We start from the raw sequence: 23,148 nt of genomic DNA, 5'->3' as shown, positions 1-23,148 counted from the left end.
TGTCACTTGACATTGACTTATTGATTCTGTTGCAATGGACACTACTGTCCAATTTTAATCTTGACATTGGGTTACCACAGATTTGAGCCTATTTCACTTCTGAAGGTGACAGTTCAAACTGATTAAACCAGTGAAGTACTCTAAGTGAAGGTTTTCTTACGTAGTTGATGAGTGACTTTTTATCTTTGTTGAAATATTCTGCAGTTCTGAATTACAACTTTGAACAAAATCATAAGTTGAAAGATTCACTAGACCTTTTTTTTGACACATTTTGAAAAGGCAACAATTTAAAAACATTTACAAGTGCTTAAGGTTAGAATGAAAGAATAACAAAAATTTAAGTGAAGGTCAGTTGTTTTCAAAATATTTAAGTAAATTTAATGTGATACAGCATTGACTATAACCAGTCAGAAGCAAATGGCATCAGTGTCTCTCGCCCCCCCCCCCCCCCCCCATAGTGAGAACAGTCACCGAACCAGGCAAGATTATTTAGGTTACTTTGTCATTTAATAGGTGTAAGAGATACAAACAACAATGTAATTAAAGCATCACTCTTATTAATAATAAAAAAATTTGGAGCACACAACTTGACATAAAACACTAAAAGAAACCTATCTACAATAGCAAAAGTGTCTGTATACAAAGATCAGGCTTCAGAGAATCTCTATACAAAGATACAACATCAAAGGATTTTACAAATACCTTACTAAGTTCTGTGTAGAAACATGAATATTGGTGACAATCATATAAATTCGATGGAATTCATATACAATTTACAGAAATTGTATACAACCTTGTTGGGCTGGCAGACAATGGACTGTCACATAACCATTTTTTTGTTGATTAGCACCAACAGGCTGTTTGTTTTCTGTATTTTCATACATAAAAGATTTAGTTTTTTTTTTCTTCTCTGTCATATCTCTAACATCTTAATCCCCTCTGATACCGTTAAGATCAACTACTACTGTCTGGTCCTTGACCTCAGCCTCCCAATGAAAAGTGGTAACAAGAGATAATCCCACATTTGTCCCACAACCCCATCTTTAGTCATGGATTTTTCAAGTCTTTATAATATTTTTCATTAATACCATAATTTAAATCACACAACTCTAGAAACCCTAAATCATATCTAAAATATTGCAATCCGTGAAGTCTAGCACATTTTTTTGTCAAAGTATGAAACTCACTGTCAACAACCTTTTAAATAGTTAAAATTTATTCACAAAATACATCTGATCAACTAGACACACAACTGAGGAAACACTAATTTAAAATATATGATAGCTGCTCTTTAGTGTATTGAATACTGAAACTGTCCTTGCCTTAACATTTTATGCCAAAACAAACTCACATATTTACCATATAATTTTTCCAAAACACATTTTTAAGAACAGTATGCTTTTATGAAAAATATGTTTTCTTATAAATATTTTAAAAAAAAAATACAATTTGTACAAGTTGCTCATTTGTGCGAACAGTATCACAAATCCACATACACACTTATTAAGACTAGTTGTAATACTGAAATACCAACATTTTTAATAAAGTGAGATCATTCCATAACATCATAATACAAGCCAAAATTGTCATCTCCACCAACTAATAAAAATCACACACACTTGTGGAATGTTGGCAAGCTTTACTGACAAATCCTCTGGCATCAACTACCGAGAATTCTCCTTCCTTTTGAAGGGAGGAGTCAGCTGAACCGTATTATTGTCTGTCCTGCTGTCCTCAGCCTCCAAAACTTTGTCTGCCCATGAGAGCTGATTGTACGAGGGTCCTTCTCCTCCAAGCTCAGCTGGCAGTACATCTCGTGCTATACACTCATGTAGTGTACTCATATTGTTGCCGTGTAGATATATCTATTGAGAATGAAGACACTTATGAAATATACATTATAATTAAAGAACTTTGTCACTTTTATTCATGTATCTGTCAGATATATTCATCCAAATCCTTCCTAAATTGTAATATATTATCATGTGAAAAGTTAAACGTAATGACAGTACACTGTCAAAGCTCTCCATTTCAAAACAATAGCATAGCTGTAGAAGGATACTTTACAGGTGATTTTGTATGCTAACTCGTTTCCAAAATAATTTAGTTTGTCTTGTGACTAGTACTGCCTTTCATGATCAGAAAACATTTGTCACCCAACAGATACGACAAATAGTTGCCAACTTATATTTTTTTATTAGTACATTAGCACACCATTTAATAGTTTATAACATGACATAATTTTGTACATCAAAGTAATTATATTTCATTTTTAACTTCTCTAAATCTATCTTTCTGTGTAAATCCTACTGAGTTACAAAGTGATACACAGGTTACATCACACAGGGTGGTTCACGAAATGTGTCACCATTTGTTTCATTCATAGTTTATAACACACATTAGATATCCCATTGACCGTCTCACCAGCAGTAGCAATATAGCTTGGAGAAACAAATGAGTTATGAAATGATGCATAATCCACGGTACCATCGCTAAGAGACTAGTGTTTACAACATGGCTGACAATGGGCAACTAACAACGCAGCAGCAATCGACAGTTCTGTTAGTTTTTTATTAAATGAAAAGTCCTATTGCAACTCAGAGATGGTTTTGACAACAGTTTAATACACAGTAGACTCCTTGCAAGAGAACTATTCATAGGCTGTATGATCAATTTGTAGGAGAAGGATAAATATTGGAAGCAAATCAACTTCAGCTGAAGCCTGTTTGTTTGTTGGAGAATATTGAAGTAGTACTAGTTGTTCTCCAGAGAAGCCCTGGCACATCATGCAGAAAAGCAGCAGTGCAACTGGCCATATCCAGACAATCTGTACAATGGATTTTTGAAACTGACCTTGTACTTGTACAAGACTACCTCTGCACAGAAGTTTACTGCAGAACACAAGCAGCAGAGACTACTGTTTGCCTGCTGGGCGGAAGATGGAGAACAAACTCTCAACAATATTTGGTTTTCAGACAAGGCACATTTTCATGTGGACAGTGTGGTTAACAAACAACCACAGTGTTTGCAGTATGTGGCCTTTCTCCATCTTGCATGAAGCTACTGATAATCTGCAATTGCTTCATGAACAACATCTTCATGCTCCGAGGATTACAGTGTGGGTCGTAATTTCCAGGCACGGACTTATTGGACCTTTTTTCTTTGAAGAAGCTGTGAATAGTGCATGTTGTTTGAGCAGGCTCGATAATACCTTTGTTCCACAGCTTCTTGCTACTGTGTTGCCCTTCAACATGCAGTGGCTCATGCAAGATGGAGTAAGGCCACATACTGCAAACACTGTGTTGGAATTCTTACACAAGCATTTCGAGATGCACATCATTTCACTCAGATTATAATGACAGACAATTTTGGCCCCCCAATAGTCCAGACCTCAACCCATGTGACTTCTTCCTTTGCGGGTACCTAAAGGAAATAATTTTCCTATAGTGTCCATATGATTTAACGCAGCTCATATGCCTTATTCTTCAAGCTTGTAGTGAAATCATAGAAGACATGAGCTGAGTTAGAACAAATCTCTGTAGAGTATTTTCCATGGTAGTATACACTCCTGGAAATTGAAATAAGAACACCGTGAATTCATTGTCCCAGGAAGGGGAAACTTTATTGACACATTCCTGGGGTCAGATACATCACATGATCACACTGACAGAACCACAGGCACATAGACACAGGCAACAGAGCATGCACAATGTCGGCACTAGTACAGTGTATATCCACCTTTTGCAGCAATGCAGGCTGCTATTCTCCCCTGGAGACGAACGTAGAGATGCTGGATGTAGTCCTGTCGAACGGCTTGCCATGCCATTTCCACCTGGCGCCTCAGTTGGACCAGCGTTCGTGCTGGACGTGCAGACCGCGTGAGACGACGCTTCATCCAGTCCCAAACATGCTCAATGGGGGACAGATCCGGAGATCTTGCTGGCCAGGGTAGTTGACTTACACCTTCTAGAGCACGTTGGGTGGCACGGGATACATGCGGACGTGCATTGTCCTGTTGGAACAGCAAGTTCCCTTGCCGGTCTAGGAATGGTAGAACGATGGGTTCGATGACGGTTTGGATGTACCGTGCACTATTCAGTGTCCCCTCGACGATCACCAGTGGTGTACGGCCAGTGTAGGAGATCGCTCCCCACACCATGATGCCGGGTGTTGGCCCTGTGTGCCTCGGTCGTATGCAGTCCTGATTGTGGCGCTCACCTGCACAGCGCCAAACACGCATACGACCATCATTGGCACCAAGGCAGAAGCGACTCTCATCGCTCAAGACGACACGTCTCCATTCGTCCCTCCATTCACGCCTGTTGCGACACCACTGGAGGCGGGCTGCACGATGTTGGGGCGTGAGCGGAAGACGGCCTAACGGTGTGCGGGACCGTAGCCCAGCTTCATGGAGACGGTTGCGAATGGTCCTCGCCGATACCCCAGGAGCAACAGTGTCCCTAATTTGCTGGGAAGTGGCGGTGCGGTCCCCTACGGCACTGCGTAGGATCCTACGGTCTTGGCGTGCATCCGTGCGTCGCTGCGGTCCGGTCCCAGGTCGACGGGCACGTGCACCTTCCGCCGACCACTGGCGACAACATCGATGTACTGTGGAGACCTCACGCCCCACGTGTTGAGCAATTCGGCGGTACGTCCACCCGGCCTCCCGCATGCCCACTATACGCCCTCGCTCAAAGTCCGTCAACTGCACATACGGTTCACGTCCACGCTGTCGCGGCATGCTACCAGTGTTAAAGACTGCGATGGAGCTCCGTATGCCACGGCAAACTGGTTGACACTGACGGCGGCGTTGCACAAATGCTGCGCAGCTAGCGCCATTCGACGGCCAACACCGCGGTTCCTGGTGTGTCCGCTGTGCCGTGCGTGTGATCATTGCTTGTGCAGCCCTCTCGCAGTGTCCGGAGCAAGTATGGTGGGTCTGACACACCGGTGTCAATGTGTTCTTTTTTCCATTTCCAGGAGTGTATATTCCATTGAAATTGTCTAACAGTAACATGTTTATTTAAAAATGAACGGGCAAAATTTTTTTGTGCCACCCTATAAGTAATGGTGACAACTGACTGAACTGAAATTACATGATAATATAAGCCAAAATGATGCAGTAAAGATGGGTCTGCAAATAAGCCTTTTGCGAAGTAATTGTAAGTGTTTATGAGATGCCACCACTTTAATTGGGGTCAAATCTCACCACAGGCCAAGATTGGGGAATGCGGGATATGCATAATGGTGCACAGGCATATTTTACTGCTGCTGTAAGATGACACCTAATATACCAACACAGTCCAACATGGATACTTTGAGCACGGCCTGTACCTTCACCTTCAAAATAACCTGACCTCAATCCACTTCATTTTATGTCGAAGCCATCTCAAAAGTGAAGTATAGAGCTCTCATATTGATTTGCCTGGAGAACTGGAGCAGCAGATTGTACAATTTTATTAAGATTTATATGATGATTTGAATGTGTTTAAAATAATTCTTAGCTCGTGGCAGAGACAGCAGTATTGTATTCAAATGTGAGGACAACAATCAGAACACTTCCTTTAACAGAAAATAGTAACATGTTGATAACGTAGGCAATGACTGAAATTTCAGCTCAACTAGATGGAGATTTCAAACTGAAGTCAATGGTGGCTTGTAACTAACACATTCACAATTATTTCACCAACTACTTGCTTGCAGACCCATGTTTACTGGAATGGATTTGCTTGTATTATTGTATAGTTTTGCCCATTCAGTTTTTGTTATTACTACATACACTGCAGCATTTCATTCTATTAAATTAAACATATTCTGGTCAACGTATAGGGATTTGTTTGTTGAAAAAGGTCAGTATTTTATTCAGCATTAAGCATTTTATTGTGATCTCGAAACAGTGTCAGGAAACGCAGGTGATCCGAGCTAGAGGATTATATTTCAGTACTTATTATGGTTTATAACTTTATTTGTCAAACATTGTGCACAGGAGCACATACATTTTTATGCATGTTGGTACAGTTCAATGTGAACACCGTTTGTAGCTCGACAGATATCGAAACTACTCCACTTCCCACCACAAGTTCGTAAGCATGACAGGTGTTATCGCTTCTGCTGCACCATATGTCTGTTACCCCAAATCTACTGCATCTCGAATTTTGCTGTAAACAATGTCCTTGATTAACTCCCATGTATAGAAATTCAGAGTAGTCAGATTGGGAGACTGAAGGGACCACACAATCGGATCCTTCTCCTGATCCAATGCTCAGGAAAAGTCTCATAGAGATACCTATATCTATTGTCTGAATGCCTCTGTGCATGCATTAATTATTCCAATCTTATGCTCACGATCCCTATGTGAGTAGGGATTTGTACAGTAACCATTTAAAGTTGGTTCTTGGAACTTAGTTAATAGACTTTCTCGGAATAGTTGACTATTTTCAAGAGTCTTCCAGTTCAGGTCCTTCAGTATCTCTGTGACACTCTCCCACAGATTAAACAATCCTTGTGACCACTCATGCTGGCCTTGTCTGTATACATTCAATATCTTGCATTAGTCCTATTTAGTACAGGTCCCACACACCTGAGCAGTATTCTAGAGCAGGTCACATGGGTGATATGTAAACAATGTCCATTGTAGACTGATTGCACTTCCCTGGTATTCTACCAACGTGATCATTCCATTTCATATCCCTACAAAGTGTTACACTCAGGTATTTGTATCAATTACAGTCATAGGATACTACTTTTTTGTTTTGTTTTTTGATGTGCACAATTTTACATTTTTGAATATTTAAAGCAAGTTGCCAATCTCTGCACCACATCGAAATCTTATCAAGATCTGACCGAATATTTATGCAGCTTCTTTCAGATACTACTTCATTATAGATAATAACATCATATGTGAAAAGCTTGGTTATACTATTAATATTGTCTGCAAGGTCATTAATATACGATATGAACAGCAAGGGTCCCAACACACTTCCCTGGGGCACACCCGAAGTGATGATGACCTTCATCCAAGATAACACACTGTGTCCTCCCTACCAAAAATTGTTCAATCCAATCACAAATTGATACCCCATACGATCATACTTTTGTCAATAAGCGTAGGTGTGGTAGTATCCTCATGATAATGGGTGTGTCACTTTCATTCTCAGTCACTTCACCAGAAGTCTCACTTCCCTGTATTCAACAGTTATGTCAGTTAACTTTTCTGCAGATGTGGAAGTTAGGTTCATTGCTGAACAACACTGCACTGAAGTAGTACTTGCTTTTGCCGTACGATGCAACATTTCAACAGCAAAATCACACCATCTGTGGTGATCCTCACACTTAAGGTGATGCAAAAGTTGGAGTTTGTAAGCACGCACCTAGAGATGTTTGTGCACAATGTCATGCACTGTCAAATGGGGGATGGCTAGTTCCCTATTATTTTTTCTAATGGTTTTCCTTGAGCTCCTAGCAAATGCTTTGAACACATGTTCCACAGATTCTTTATTCACATGTGTAGAAACACGTTTTCCAGCATTGCAGATCAAATTTCTTGTTCCTTGAAGGGTTCTGTCCCACTGATAAATGAATTTGTGAGTGGGAGGACCCACACTCCACTCTCTTCTTGCATGCTACTGAAAATGTGTTACAGATTTTAACTCTTCCAACCTTAGCATACACTGCACCTTTCACTTTGGTGTCCACACTTTGACTATGAGGAGAACATCTGCCTGCTGCACAGTATACACAACTCACAGCTGTTCAGGAAATGGTGAGGATCACATTGTGGAACAGTGTCTATTGATTGTGTATTTACCTGACGACATAAAATGTTGTGTTCTTTCATTAGTTCATTTTGCGTACCTTACCTGGACACACTGATAAGCTTGTTGATCAACATTTGGTAGAAAATCTAGTTCTGGTGAAGGCTTCACTGAAATGATTCCACCTTGTCACAATTAGGCCTTCCTGTTGACTGTGCTAATATCTCTAAAAATTTCAGCTTCAGTGTGTTTCAAAATAGGTTCACCAGTGATATCACATTAAAGCAGCTCTGTGTCCTCTTATAGTGAGAGTACAATATATGCTGATTTTTGCTTGGTACCAAACTTCATTGAAGCACGCCTGGGTTCAGTTTTAATCTGAGAATGTATGTAGGAGAGCCTCTAGAATTCCTGTGTACTATCTGAAATACATCATCATTTATTTAGCTGATAAGCAGATACACCAATCATTTAAGGGTAGAATAATGCTCTGGACCAAAATTCTTCTTTGGATATCTTTCCCATTCTTCTCAATAGTTCAAGTAAATCTAATCATACTTGCTGCTCAATGTCATGGCAGTAAAGTTTGTAAGTGATATACAGTACTACATTTATGGTTATCTACTGACCACTTGGATAAGTATGTTTGGTCTGGATACAATTAAAATAAAACTAACTGGTAAACATGGCTTAAGACAAAGTCAAAACAGAACAGTAATTTTTTTCTGTCTCACATCTAGCAACAACACTTGTGGGTATGCATCCTTGTTTACAGCTTATTTATATTACAAATTATAAAAATTCAGAGCAAATAACAAGTCACAGCAATTATGCCAACCAATCTAGATTTTATAGGAAGCATAAAACATGTGTGAAATCAGATTAAATAGATATGTTGCATACTTACTTTTTCTCTTGTCTTTTCTTTCAGAAATGGACGGATAACTGTCAGTGCGGCTTCGACATACCAAGGCTGGTTTATAAAATGAACCCCTTTGAATCTTGCTGGGAAGCAGTCTTGTAAGCCATTTATCATTAGCTTTAAAACACGGGGATTCAGCTTGGATGACTGACTGAATGAAAATCCACTCCAGTCGACAATGAAGATAAAGCCACTTACTTGATTTCGTGGCAATTCAATAAGTTTTTCGAGAGAGTAAAGAATGGCTTTATATATTGTAAGCAAATCATATGACGAGGGATCCCAATTAGCAGCAAAAATCACAAGAACTCTTCTTCCTCTCCTATAAAACACAAAAAGTTCAAACCATTAATAACTGTTAATTTTGTGTAATAAGGACTGTTATCTGTCTGGCAACGTAATATTATGTAAAGGATATACTACAACTTACCATATAGTGGAGATGTTGAATTGCAGATAGGCACAACAAAAAGACTGTTAAACTTGTAAGCTTTTGGTCAGATCTTCTGAAATACACAACCAACACACACACACTCACAGTGCTCAAACTCTTGTGGAAATCGGTAGATTGACTGCTGCGAGTAATGAGTATAGTGAGCAGGGGCACTGCAAATGTAGTGTGTGGTCAGTAAGTTGGAACTGTGGGTCTCACGGGGAGTGTGCCAGAGATAAGTCCCTGCAGTCGCACTGTCCTCTGTGTCCTTGGTGGCTCAGTTGGATAGACCGTCTGCCATGTAAGCAGGAGATCCTCAGTTTCGAATCCCGGTCAGGGCACACATTTTCAACTGTCCCCATTGATATTTATTAACACCTGTGAGCACCTAATGGTCTGGATTTCATTGTAATTTCATTCTTTGAGAGCTGCAAGATCATCAATGGTATCTGTTCTTTTGGACATGTCTGAAAGAACAGACACCAACTACATATTTGTTAGTCATTGTCCTTCACACACCATCCCCTTCCTTGTTCTTACACAGCAGACTTGTATTCCACAAGTGCACCCGCAGTATTTTTACTTCTCTCCTTTTCGGCCCCCCCCCCCCCCCCCTCTGTCTAACCTCCCGACTGCACCTAGCTTCCCTACACTCTTTCCACCTCGCCCCTGTATGCTCCCACAAACAGTACTTTACCGCCCCCACCCACCCATATCCTACTCTCTCTCTCCTCCCCATCTCAGCCTTCTCCTTACCCCTATCACCCACAATCCTTCTCCCATCATGCACAATTGGCCCTGGCAGCCAGAGACAGTAGTCGTGTGTGTGTTTTTTTTTTCCTGTTTAAGAAGGTCTTCTGACTGAAAGCTTATGTGTTTAATAGTCTTTTCATTGTGCCTATCTGCGACTAACATCTCCGCGATATGGTTAGTAGCAATCTACCCTTTTCATAATATTGTTGTTATTCCATCCTGGATTTTCCATTTTTTGACAACGCAATATTCTTTTACATAACAAATACTTAAAACTCTTCTTTGAATTATATGTTTTACATTATAATTTAAAATAAATTAGTAGAAACTAAGAAATACAATGGAACAGCTATACTGTTATGTCTGTGTTGTAGGTAATCCCTGTACACCAATGTCATGAGTGTAAATACATGATGCGGACATGTATCAGCAAGTTAACGAGACCATCTGAACTATTTCTAAAAATAATGTCCAATTATCCAAAAGGAAAAATAAGGATGAAATATGTAAATATAATTGTGTGTGTGTGTGTGTGTGTGTGTGTGTGTGTGTGTGTGTGTGTGTGTGTTTAGATTAATGCATTGTAACGTGCATATTATATGCTGTGTCATTTATGCTGATAAATTTGCTTCAAATGCTGCACTATCTGTTGTGTCAACTACAAAGAAATGGAGTAAGATTAGAAAAATTGCACAGCAGCTGCTAAATTTAGAGCTTAATGTGCAAATAATTATGCAGCCATTTAATGATGACTGCTGTTCTATCTCATTGTGTTTACATGATTCCGCTGGTAATGTGTTCCACATAATTATAGAGTTGTTGGAGCTTTAAACTTCTGAATTATTTTCTTCCTGGAAATAAGTAGAACAAAAGTGTAACACTTGAGCATGGTATTTTATACTAAAATCATTCAACACAAGGAAGGTGAGTGGACCTTATGAGGTACCTTTATGACTTAACACCGATTAAATGAGAGAACTTGCTCAGCTTGAAGAAGCTGATTATCATAGGGTGCAGGAGTGATGAAGTATTCCAAGTGGTTGAAAACAATGCAGGCCATTCCTGTTTTTAAGAAGGGTCATCAGATGGATGTGTATAACTGTAGGCCTACACCACTGAAGTAAATCTGCTGCAGAAAACATGAAATAAGTTTTATGCACCTTTGAAGGAATTGGCATGTGTTAATGCACACAATGATTCTCTGAAACACAGGTCACTCTCATCATGACATTCAAAAGGCATTTACCAGTGGCGATCAAATTCTTATCATGCTTCCTGACTTCCAGAAGCCAGCTGAAAAAATTAGGAGCTTACAGAATAATGGCCTCCTCTTTAATTACACTGAGGACTTTTTATCATATAGAACTCAGCATGCTGTTCTTAATGAGGAGACATTTTCAGGTTTCAAAGCAGCTTCAGACATACTGCAAATGAGTGTTGTAGGGTTATTACTCTTCATGATATTGCCTGGTGGGCAATTTCAGGCGTTCTATGAAGCTGTTCACAAATAATGCTGTGCCATATGGGAAAGTCGCATAATCAAGAAAAGTATAACAAATGTACACTGACCTGCAGAGGATCTACACTGTGTCATGATAGGAAGATAATCCACAAAATTAAAAAATATAATGTGTTGTTATAAGAAGGCAGAGAGATCCATTATTGTTCAATAACACAACTGGTGATCTATTACCAGAAACAGTAATAGTAATAAAATATCTAGGGGTGTTTCCTGGGGAACCTAATGTAGTCAACTGCATGAAAGTAGTTGCACAAAAAGTAAAATCCTGACCGAGATTCATTGGAGGAATCCTACAGTAATGAGCTTACAAAACCCTCATTCAAATGATTCTTGAGTATTCTTTGTTTGTATGGGCCATTATGAGAAAATGATTAACACAGCAGAAGATCAAAACAAGAGCAGCATGTTTCATTAGAGGTCCGGTTAGTACGTGTGAAAATGTCACAGAGATCCACAGCTAACTCTGGTGGCAGATGCTACAAGGGGGGCATAGCATCAATGGGATGACTATTGTTAACATTCAGAGAGCCCAAATTCATAAAGAGTACTACAACATATTACTTCTACAGCAGTAATATTAGACAATTTGAAGCTCATATGGAAGCACAGCAAAAGCCATGCCTCCACGAACCACTTGTGCATGGAACAGAAAAAGTGAGAAATGATAGAAGTACCCACATTAACTCTTGCCACACACTGTACGATTACTTGAGGAATATTGATGTAGATGTGAACACAATTCAATACACGAAATAAACATGGATAGTACATTGTTATCACAAAAGTTAAAAAGGGTATGAAATTAAATTATTGTGATGGCAATGTTTACGAGAGATTGCACTGTAACAAATTTCGCAGTATCTTATATCTGTTACTTCCCCTATGACAGTAATATCTTACATCCACTAAGTTTGAAATTAAGGTCAGTGCTTTGAGGAACATACTGTACTTAACCAGCTATTACTCCCTGCCAAACAGTGGCAGAGTGAAACTATACATCCAATGCACATGTATTTCTTGACTTATGACTAAATTAATTCAGGAAAAAGAGAACGGTTGCCTCATCAGGAAAGAGGGAAGGAGAGGGAATGACGAAAGGATTTGGGTTTTAAGGGAGAGGGTAAGGAGTCATTCCAATCCCGGGAGCGGAAAGACTTACCTTAGGGGGAAAAAAGGACAGGTATACACTCGCGCACACTCACACATATCCATCCGCATATACACAGACACAAGCAGACATTTGTAAAGGCAAAGAGTTTGGGCAGAGATGTCAGTCGAGGTGGAAGTACAGAGGCAAGGATGTTGTTGAAAGACAGGTGAGGTATGAGCGGCGGCAAATTGAAATTAGAAATTAGCGGAGATTGAGGCCTGGCGGATAGCGAGAAGAGAGGATATGCTGAAGGGCAAGTTCCCATCTCCGGAGTTCTGACAGGTTGGTGTTAGTGGGAAGTATCCAGATAACCCGGACGGTGTAACACTGTGCCAAGATGTGCTGGCCGTGCACCAAGGCATGTTTACCCACAGGGTGATCCTCATTACCAACAAACACTGTCTGCCTGTGTCCATTCATGCGAATGGACAGTTTGTTACTGGTCATTCCCACATAGAACGCTTCACAGTGTAGGCAGGTCAGTTGGTAAATCACGTGGGTGCTTTCACACGTGGCTCTGCCTTTGATCGTGTACACCTTCCGGGTTACAGGACTGGAGTAGGTGGTGGTGGAAGGGTGCATGGGACAGGTTTTACACCGGGTGCGGTTATAAGGGTAGGAGCCAGAGGGTAGGGAAGGTGGTTTGGGGATTTCATAGGGATGAACTAAGAGGTTACGAAGGTTAGGTGGATGGCGGAAAGACACTCTAGGTGGAGTGGGGAGGATTTCATGAAGGATGGATCTCATTTCAGGGCAGGATTTGAGGAAGTCGTATCCCTGCTGGAGAGCCACATTCAGAATCTGATCCAGTCCCGGAAAGTATCCTGTCACAAGTGGGGCACTTTTGGGGTTCTTCTGTGGAAGGTTCCGGGTTTGAGGAGATGAGGAAGTGGCTCTGGTTATTTGCTTCTGTACCAGGTCGGGAGGGTAGTTACAGGATGCAAAAGCTGTTTTCAGGTTGTTGGTGTAACGGTTCAAGGATTCTGGACTGGAGCAGCCTACAGCCTAGGTCTTCGTGGCAAACGAATCTGCTCCAGTCCTCTCCCTTAAAACCCAAATCCTTTCGTCTTTCCCTCTCCTTCCCTCTTTCCTGATGAGGCAACTGTTGGTCGCGAAAGCTTGAATTTTGTGTGTATGTTTGTGTTTGTTTGTGTGTCTATCGACCTGCCAGCGCTTTTGTTTGGTAAGTCTCATCATCTTTCTTTTTAGATATATATATATATATACAGTGCTTAGTGAGTAACTGTTAGTTTTTTAATACTTTTTGCTGTTGTAAGTTAGAATTTGTGATCACACTGTAAACAATTTTTATTCCTTTGTGACTACGATGTCTGTCAGAATGGAACCCTTGAATAAAAAGCTCTTGGTTTACTTGCCCACATCATATCAAAAAGAAATTCACTTAGCTTTTGATGATTGCTCCTGTCATCATAATCAGGGGCTTAGTGTGCCTGTCTTGAAACTGGTGAATAAATGGGGCTCTGTGATCAGAGAAGCAGTTGAAGCAGTTGCAATTAGACTGTGTGAAAACAACTTTAATAGTGTATTGACTGGATAATGAACAGTAGCCAGAGAAATAACATCAACACATGAATATTAGCAGTAAACCTGATAACTTAGATTGAGACTGGTAGTGCCAGTCACTTTTGCCAGTTTGGTGTGACATTGCTGATTCCATCTAGCTGACTGCAAATTGGATGCAAAAAAGTTATGCACACACACACACACCATCTGCAAGCAAACATGCCCAAATGTAGCATACAGAGGCCACCCATCAACTAGAAAGACAGGGTTCCAGCCTGCAGCAAAGTTCGAACCGATGGCCATTGACCACCACCTTGGACGATCACCAGCCAACAGCAGGTAATATGTAAGTGAGAATTACAATCAATTAAGCTTATAAAACTTGCGTATGCATACTTCTGGACTAAGGTTGGTGGATTAATTTTTACACTCGCCCATATGTGCATATAGTTGGTTGTCATTTCCGGTGTAATGTATAACTGAATCACAGGGTTCAATCAGAGCAATAGAAAATGGTTCGTCCCATGATTCATGGTTTGGAATACCACTGTTAACCCACCATTAGACTTAGCGTAGCCTACCCCTGATAGTGTGTTAGGCTGATGTAGCCATTTATTCCAGCAGTTGGTTACAGCATCTCGTAGTAGTATTAAAGTACAAGTCTCATCTGTTTTTTTATATGTATGTTAACTGGGTCTTAGGACTCAAGTGATAAACCAGTGTCTGCGTTCTTTGGCATATTCAAGTAAACACACAAAGAAGCATTAAAAGTTAGTTAGCTGGTTGGTTGGTTAGTTAGGTGCAAAGCAAGCCAATCCAGAATCTCATTTTCGGGTTGACAGCGTATCTACCTCTTACCCTGACATCAGTCATTTTGTACAGTCTCCAACCACAGAAACCCGAAAAATCTCAGCTTGACCCTTGTTGCCATCTGACTTATACACATAATCACTCATGTGCCTGAAACGTTTGATCACAAATCTCACACCATCTTCAATCTGACTGTGAGATTCAAATTAACTACATTGTGACCCACATCAGGTTACGACGACAGAGGGAGAGGGAGAGACTGGATGTGCACTTTGCAATGCATGGAAGCATGCACTTGATAAAGAAAGAGCACAGAAGAAGACATCTTTTAGTTTGCTGCCCGATGCAAGTGACGGCAATGCTGGCTAGAATGCTCAAACATAATCTATGGATGCAGCAGGCGCTACCTCTGTATGCACAGCATCCCTTATGTCACCATGACATAACCCAAGTGATCACATGCTCCTCTGGGCATAAAAGTGGGAGCCTTGCCAGTGTCACGAAAGTAAGAGTAAGTCTCTGATAATGACGATGGATACAATCATTGAAAGCTTGGGATTTTTTCCAAATTTGACACGGCAAGAAAACCAAGAACTTTTTATTCGATTTTTGTTCTTCTGTTCATTCGATTCGCCAATTCAGTCACTGTGTTTAAATGATTTTACGATCTTAATACTAATTTGCACTTTTTATGTGTTAATTATATATTTACAAATGTGTTCAAATTACTAAAGACATTTTTTCCAAAACTTTACATTTATTATACATTTACATCCACATACAGATTATATTTGTACATTCAATAGTTTGTATGCATGCCTTTGTTCTTAATCAACATTTTTATCCTGTTTGGCATAGTTTTATTAACTTTTCACATGACATTTCAATATCATTGTCATGGTACCAGAGTTCCTCTAGTTTCTCAATGAGATCTTTTTTGGTGGTTATTGTAAATTTCCTTATTCTCTCTTTCACAATAGCCCATAAATTTTCAATTGGGTTTATATTAGGGCTATTCCCTGGCCAGGGCAACACTTTCAGTTGATGTTCTTCCAAGTACTTGGAAACACTGTTGGCTTTGTGGCAAGGTGCCCCACCATGCATAAAAATGGCATCTTTATTAGGAAACCACTCATTTATTTGGGGAAAAGTTCTTTTTCAAGGATTTCTTTATATTATTCTTGCTTCATTGTCTAATCTGCAAGGACTTTTCATGGACATCACACTCCAAACCATAACAGAAGTTGGATGCTGCACACACTCAGCTTTGAACTGTTCTCCAGATCTGCAAGGAACATACTGGCTGCTTTCTCCCATCACAGTGAATACAGATTCATCACTGAAGCATAACTAAAGCATGTGTACAAAATTGCAAGTTAGGAAAGTTGGAAATAACAGCATAGGAGACCTCAACAGTCCCAAAACTCAAATGTACATGTCTTCAGTATCAATAAAACATCACAATTTGAAGACAAAACTCCAAATTTTAGAGATCACACCCACTTAATTTACCATATCATTGCACATACCTTAGCCCAGTCCTCTCTTGTCCACTCCTGAAGTTGTTTAGCCCACTGCAATCTTTTGGTTTTCATGGCTGGTGGTCCATTAAAAAGCTGTTACATCTCATCTGTCATTACTTCTAGAATGTACTTACTAGTTTTGTGTACTTCTGAACCAACTTTTCAACTGTTCAAACAATTAAAGAAATCTTATGTTTATATGAATAGCATTCATAACAAAAGCAAGATTTTGGGCAAGGTTAAGTGCTTGTACAATTTCCACTTTTCTTTAATACAATGCCACATGGCAGTCTTAACTGAGAAGAGTGTGATATCAACTCAGTATAATTTTCTGTTTTGTTTTCTCAATAGAGTTTTCTTTTTTTTTTTCATCTTATGGTAACAATTTTTTGTAATAGGTCCTCAGACTATCCTGAAGAAATTTCCAAATAGTTTTCAATTCAACGTATTCTCCTGTATTTCCATCATCATTCAGATCAAAGTGTAGTCTTCTTTTCAGTAGCTGCACTGTTCCTTTTGAGATTTTCCATTTCTTTTGCTTTCTTAGCACCTGTAAAATCTTTTGCTATTTGCATAATGAACTCAACTAACTGCTGCGTTTCCAGTTGTTGGCTTTGACACATGATGTAACAGTGCTGTGTGACATTATGGAGATGCAGCATGTTTGCAACAGATTGTGAACTCTAGAGGGCATGTAAAGTAAGAGGTGGCACACTCCAATGATGGATGTGTGTTTTTGCAATTTGTTTCTGAGTAATGGTAGAGCAGTACTGGATTTTTCTGGTATTGTAAATCATGTTTTTGGAGGTGGTTGTTGGCCTGTCATTTATTTTTAACTTCGGTAATTATTAGCTACTAATTTGTTTTCAATTTTTAGCTCTTAGTCTGTCATTTGAAATTTGTTCATTTGTTGAATTTCATTTTTTGTATTTGTTGTTTGTTTCTAGGTATGGATCTAACTCTTAAGTTTATCAGTCAGACATTAATTGCTGCATGCGGGATGATATGGCTGGTGCCATCAAGTTTTTACAGTTAGTTGTTTTGTTCCCTGGGTGCGTTCTGTACTGCCAGTGTGGGAAGCTTATCAAGTTAACTACATTTCCTTTCTCAAACCAGAGATCTGTATATGAGGAGATGTCTTCGGTTTAATGATTGGATATCGATTAGGAGCAGTTCCTGGTTTGAGCAATCTAGCCTGGCTTGCAAGATTTGTGTTGTTGACGTACTGTTTGTGTTACTGTAATCTTATTTGGTTCTGAGTGCATGAGACTGGTGTGAGTGAGAAGTGCGTGTTGGACTGGTATTTTCTTTTGTGAAGTTTGTACTGAGTTTATTAAGCACAGGAGGGAGGGGGGGGGGGGGGGCTGTAGCTCTGGAAATTGATGACTTTCAGTTTGGGAAAGCTAATAGTCGGAGAGGGGATTGTCCTGCAGGAACACGCATGGCTGCTTGTTTGTGGAGGGTGCATGTTCTGATGTGGTTTTTTAGGCTAGTGGAAATTTTTTGGTTCATATTTGTTTTGGAATGGTGTCATGATTCTTATTGTCATACATTTCATTTTTCCATGCTCATAACATTCTATTTCTGGTGGCTATCCTGTTTGTTTCATTTTATTGCTTAAGTTAAATATTTTGTGTGTTTTTACTTGGGTATAATGAGTCATGTGGTTGCACACTGAATACGACTGAAATATAGATGTCCACTATCTTGATGATGTTAAGTGTCAAAGGAGATGAAAGGAATCAGAACGTTTCAAATCTCCTGTTAAATATTTCTCCTTTTGTTTATCCCTGCACAATTTCAAATTTCCTGAAGTGCTGAACTTGTTGCTTAATTTAATTTGGTATACGTCCTTATGCTTAAATAAATTATCATCTACACTTCTGCTTGATGATCCTTTTTTTGTAACAATACATATGTCTCAGCAGTGCACATGTCAAGGAGGGCCAACCAATTCAACAATACCGTGAATCATCGTCTCATAGCCACATTGGGTAAGTGTGGTTCAGTTAATGCAGTCTCTTAGCATCCAAGAACATGAGCTCCGCATACAATACGATGCATACTTTGTCACACAAAATTCCTTCATTTCCAAGATCTTTCGGTAGTGTCAGGGGTCTTTCCACATAGGCTTACATGACAGTCAGTGCTCACTTACAGTACTGCATACATTGAAGTAAGGCTACTTTTCTCACATGACATACTTAAAGCTTTGGATCAAGGCAGCTAGGTAGATGCATTATTTCTTGATTTCCAAAACGGGAAATACGGAAGTATCCGATCCCACCCATCTGCTTCGACCCATGACATCACAAATATGGCGGAACTGACCATAAACCACGATTCCAATATGGAGCATATAAAGTCATTACGTAAACATTATAAAGACGAAAATACATCGAAAAACAAACACACACATGTTCCACAAAAAGCCTAATGACACTAACGGGACAAGTGCGGGAAATTGGGGGTTGTTGGGAGGGGACAAACTAAATATAAACAAATTTAGACACCCAGTCTCATACAAAACCAAGGAGGGGGGGGGGGGGGGGGGGGGAACTGACAACACAAAACTCCTCAAATTCCACTTAACATTATCATCTGGAATCGGACACTTCCCTTGACCTATATAGCTCAACAGCAGCTCCCGCTCCCATAAATTAGGATTGAACACTTCCCTTGATCTACTTGATCTATGTAGCTCAAAAACATCTCCCAATTACCAATACCAACAGCCACAACCACAACTTCCCTCGACCCCAACACACAACACATACGCTGAAAACAAAAAAATAAAAACTAACCACAAAAAAGTTCCAGTGCCACAAAATAGGTTGGCCACCACAATCACACACACACACACACACACACACACACACACACATACACACACACACACACACACACACACACGAACCAACGAAAAAATAGTCAACCAAAAGAAAGATCCGACCCACCCACACATCACCCCTCCCCCCACCCAACCAAGCCAACCTCCCCCCTCACCCCAAAATAAAAAACCCATGTACAAAAACCAAATGCATCTTAAAAAATCCTCAATCACACACTACAACTCAACAAAATAGATCCTCCACAACTAAAACAGAAACCAACACACACCCCCTCACAAACATTCTAACACGAAATAAACCACCCACCCCACCCTGAACCGCAGCCACCCACCCACCCAAACCACCCTAACTAACCACTTTCAGACTATACATGTTACTAACAGCCCTTAAAAAAACCCGAAAAACACAATAGCCCTCAGGGACACTCTTCTGCCAACAGTACTCATCTAAATGAGACTGAAGGTTGGAAGAGTGCTTCTTCCCCCTCCCAAGAACTGACTTAACAGCCCCCCACATCCCCTCTATTGTCCCTGGTCCAAGATGCCAGAACTTTAGCCAACTTCATTTCTTGCCCACAAATGGAGCACTTCATGATCTCGGCAAGTAACCCAAACAGCTGTAAAAACTTTATCAGCTCCAGCACGGTATTTCCCATCATTTCACGCAGATGCACGCTATTAATTTTATCCTTCATATCCGTTCCTGAACAAAAACACCAACCGATTAATTTACACAAATTATCACATAACCTGCAGTGAACAACACTAACTTTCACACAAAACCACTAAATCATTTACTCACTGAAACGAATTCCACTACAAACAAAGCCAACACTCGAACAATTCTGTATAATGAGCAACACCAAACTGAGCCCATTACACCACACAAATGAAAGCCCTAAACATACCACCAGAGGGCACAACAAACCACAACACGATGACATCTACAAACATGCCACACTCACAAACTAAACTCCGTACCGTCAGGACGTCACACACCACAACACTCTTACGTCACGGGTCAAAGCTGACGGGTGGGATCGGACGCTTCTGTTGACCCCCTAAAAGCACTTGACTCAGTACCACACCTATGCTTCTTGTCAATAGTATTATCATATATAGGTATCAAATGAAATATGTGACTGTACTGAAGACTTATTGGTAGGGAGGATGCAGGATGTTATCTTGGATGGAGAATCATTGTCAGTGTGTCCCAGGGAAGTGTGTTGGGACCCTTGCTGTTAGAGTTGTATATTAATAGTAACCTCAAACTTTTTGCAGGTGGTGCAGTTATCTATAATGAAGTGCTAAGCAAATGAAGGTGTATACACACTCAGTCACATCTCGATAAGATTTCAAAATGGTGAAAAGATTGACAACTAGCTTTAAATGTTAAGAAATGTAAAATTGCACACTTCATAAAATGAAAAAATGAAGTCTATGACTATAATATCAATAAGTCGCTGTAGGATTTGGCCAACTCATACAAATACCTGAGTGTCACTCTTTATAGAGATATGAAAAGGAATAATCACATAGGTCCAGTTGAGGGTAAAGCAGATGGTAGACTTTGGTTTATTGGTAAAATACTGGGGACATGCATCAGACTACAATGGAGATTGTTTACATATCACTTGTGCAACCAATTCTAGAATACAACTCCAGTGTGTGGGATCCTTACCAAATAGGACTGACAGGGGATACTGAATGTATACAGAGAAGGGTAGCATGAATGGTAACAGGTTTGTTTGATCTGTGGGAAGATGTCGCAGAGATACTGTAGGAACTGGACTGGAAGACTCTTGAAGGTAGACGTAACCTACCCTGAAAAAAATCTGTTATCAAAGATTCAAGAACTGGCATTAAATGCTGATTCTATGAATATACTACAATCCCCTATGTATCGCACACACAGAGATCTTGAGGATAAAATGGTACAGTAGGACATACCCCATTTTTAAAGTTAGCCGAGCATTTAAGTGAAGATTGCAATCCACTAGAAAATTTGTTAAGATTCAATTAACTAGGTTTCATCATGACCAAACAACATACCTGTCTCTTTGAGGTAATACTCCAGGAAACCCATCACGGAGAGCCTGCTGGAGAGCTGTGTCTGCAGGTCCAAATTTCTCAAATAAGCTGCTGTTTTGTTGTCTATAGCTGCAATAATTGCACAGAAGCTCAAAGGCATCTGGTACATTACATTTCCGTGCACGAAGGAAACGTAAAAGAAATTCATCATCAGTGCGTGTACTACCTGGAGGAATAAATACTTGAATTTAGTCTTTTCATTTTTCAGCAATTTATACACAGAAATAGCCACATCAAAATCAAGCACAAAACATAATTCTGCAATATCTCTGCTAAGATTAGACATGTATTTTTTTTCCGAGGGGCATACAACTGAAAAAGCAGTACCATGGCAAAATACAGTTAGTTCAGAATACGAACCTATGGTTGGGCTTTTAAGAATCAATTGTCGTACAGCATTTATTGCCCCTTTACCACATGGCTGCCTTAACTTATCCTCACAACCAAGGTATGCCGGACTGCTTAAGGTATTTGTTCTGCAAATATACTCCGAGTATTCGGCCATTTCATTCCCGCTTCAAGTCTGCAAAAAAAATTCAAATCTTCAATCCCTGGTGATGAGAATGTCAATAGTGGCATGCTGAAATGAATTCATTGATCTATGGTTATCAATGTCTATTTCGTTACAAAAAGTGTATATAACAAACACTGAAATTCAAAGCAGCGATGTCGCTGTAACCTCCTTTGTCCAGTAATTCGCTTTTCTTACTTGCTCATGTAGTAATTTTGTCTTAAACTAACGCAATAGTCCAGTTTACTAATAGATTATTTCGACTCGCAGGCTGTTGCAAATGCAGTAATCTTGGAAACTCCGATGGTATTGTAAATTGCGTCCCTAAAGGAAGAATGGCAGTGAGAAACCATTCATTTGGAACATCACGTACTGAAACTGACAGTACTTCTCCACGTTTATCAGTAACCGAAAACATCATCATTGCGACAAAGTTTACATAAATGAGTGAACTGTCAGTCTCGAAATACGATAGTTAGCACGCTGACAGAGCCCACATCAATAATTCTACTATGAAACAAAAATATTTACTTGTCACACACCTGGAACCAATGACCACAGATACACGCTTTAAACACCTGTAGAGCAAAGCAGAGATGTCGTAACCTTGATTTCCACAAATTTCTAAAATTAGGCATGGACGAACTAGATACGATATAAATAACTTGTATAAAATTATTTATTTTAGGTATGTTTTATCAAATTCGTGTCAGATATCTGAAGTATCCGCTACACTTAAACGAACCACATGCAACGAATTATCTGCGCAAAAGTTTGTGCATGCAAATAGAATGTCCTGGTTACTGTGAGTTCACACGACGGTTTCGATACAGTCCAAGACTGTCGTTTGTATCTGCTGCTGGCCCCTATTTCTCGATTTACGGAAGAACTTTCAACAGGTACTCGCTCTCGAAAAACAATACAGGACATTTCTGCTTCTTCACTCTGTCTTGCCCATTTCCTCCTGTTTGTCCATCACCTCCTCCAGTCCCCTCTCTCTGTTCATCTCGTCCTCCCCCCCCTCTCTCTCCATCTTCTTCTCCTCCCTTTCTATCTATCCATCTTCTCATTCCCCCTTTTACCTGTCCACCTTCTCCTTTCTGCTCTCTATGCCCATTTCCATACACCCCTCTGTCGATCATCCCTATCTTTGATTCTGTAGTAATATTCTAATAATTAATCATAAACCAATCAACCAGAATTACATCTTTCCTGTTTCCTGTGATGGCCATCTACGAGGAAAAAAACAACAGGAAACTGTTCTTATATATGTGTGTGTGTGTGTGTGTTTATGTGTGTAAAAT

The 23,148-nt window shown here is 39.9% G+C and overlaps 1 protein-coding gene across 4 annotated transcripts; it reads right to left on the bottom strand.

Annotated features, from left to right (window-relative positions):
* Positions 1-686: 686 nt before the first annotated feature.
* LOC126161411 (clavesin-2-like) lies at positions 687-22,518 on the bottom strand. 4 transcript variants are annotated; one of them, XM_049917194.1, is made up of 5 exons: positions 22,387-22,518; positions 21,694-21,856; positions 21,295-21,499; positions 8,662-8,998; positions 687-1,865 (listed from the first exon to the last, which is right to left on the bottom strand). In XM_049917194.1, exons 2-5 carry the CDS (start codon positions 21,836-21,838, stop codon positions 1,665-1,667), a joined length of 888 nt encoding a protein of 295 aa, XP_049773151.1. In that variant the 5' UTR covers positions 21,839-21,856; positions 22,387-22,518; the 3' UTR covers positions 687-1,664. The 4 variants fall into 4 exon arrangements, with proteins under 4 accessions (XP_049773151.1, XP_049773154.1, XP_049773153.1 ...); XM_049917197.1 differs by having other exon boundaries at positions 22,376-22,400; XM_049917196.1 differs by lacking the exon at positions 22,387-22,518 and adding an exon at positions 21,981-22,367.
* Between the last annotated feature and the right edge of the window lie 630 nt (positions 22,519-23,148).

Source organism: Schistocerca cancellata, chromosome 2, assembly GCF_023864275.1.
Source record: "Schistocerca cancellata isolate TAMUIC-IGC-003103 chromosome 2, iqSchCanc2.1, whole genome shotgun sequence".
Classification (NCBI taxonomy): Eukaryota; Metazoa; Arthropoda; class Insecta; order Orthoptera; family Acrididae; genus Schistocerca; species Schistocerca cancellata.
The sequence above is the reverse complement of the archived record's forward strand: the minus strand, read 5'-3'. Positions and strand labels throughout refer to the sequence as shown.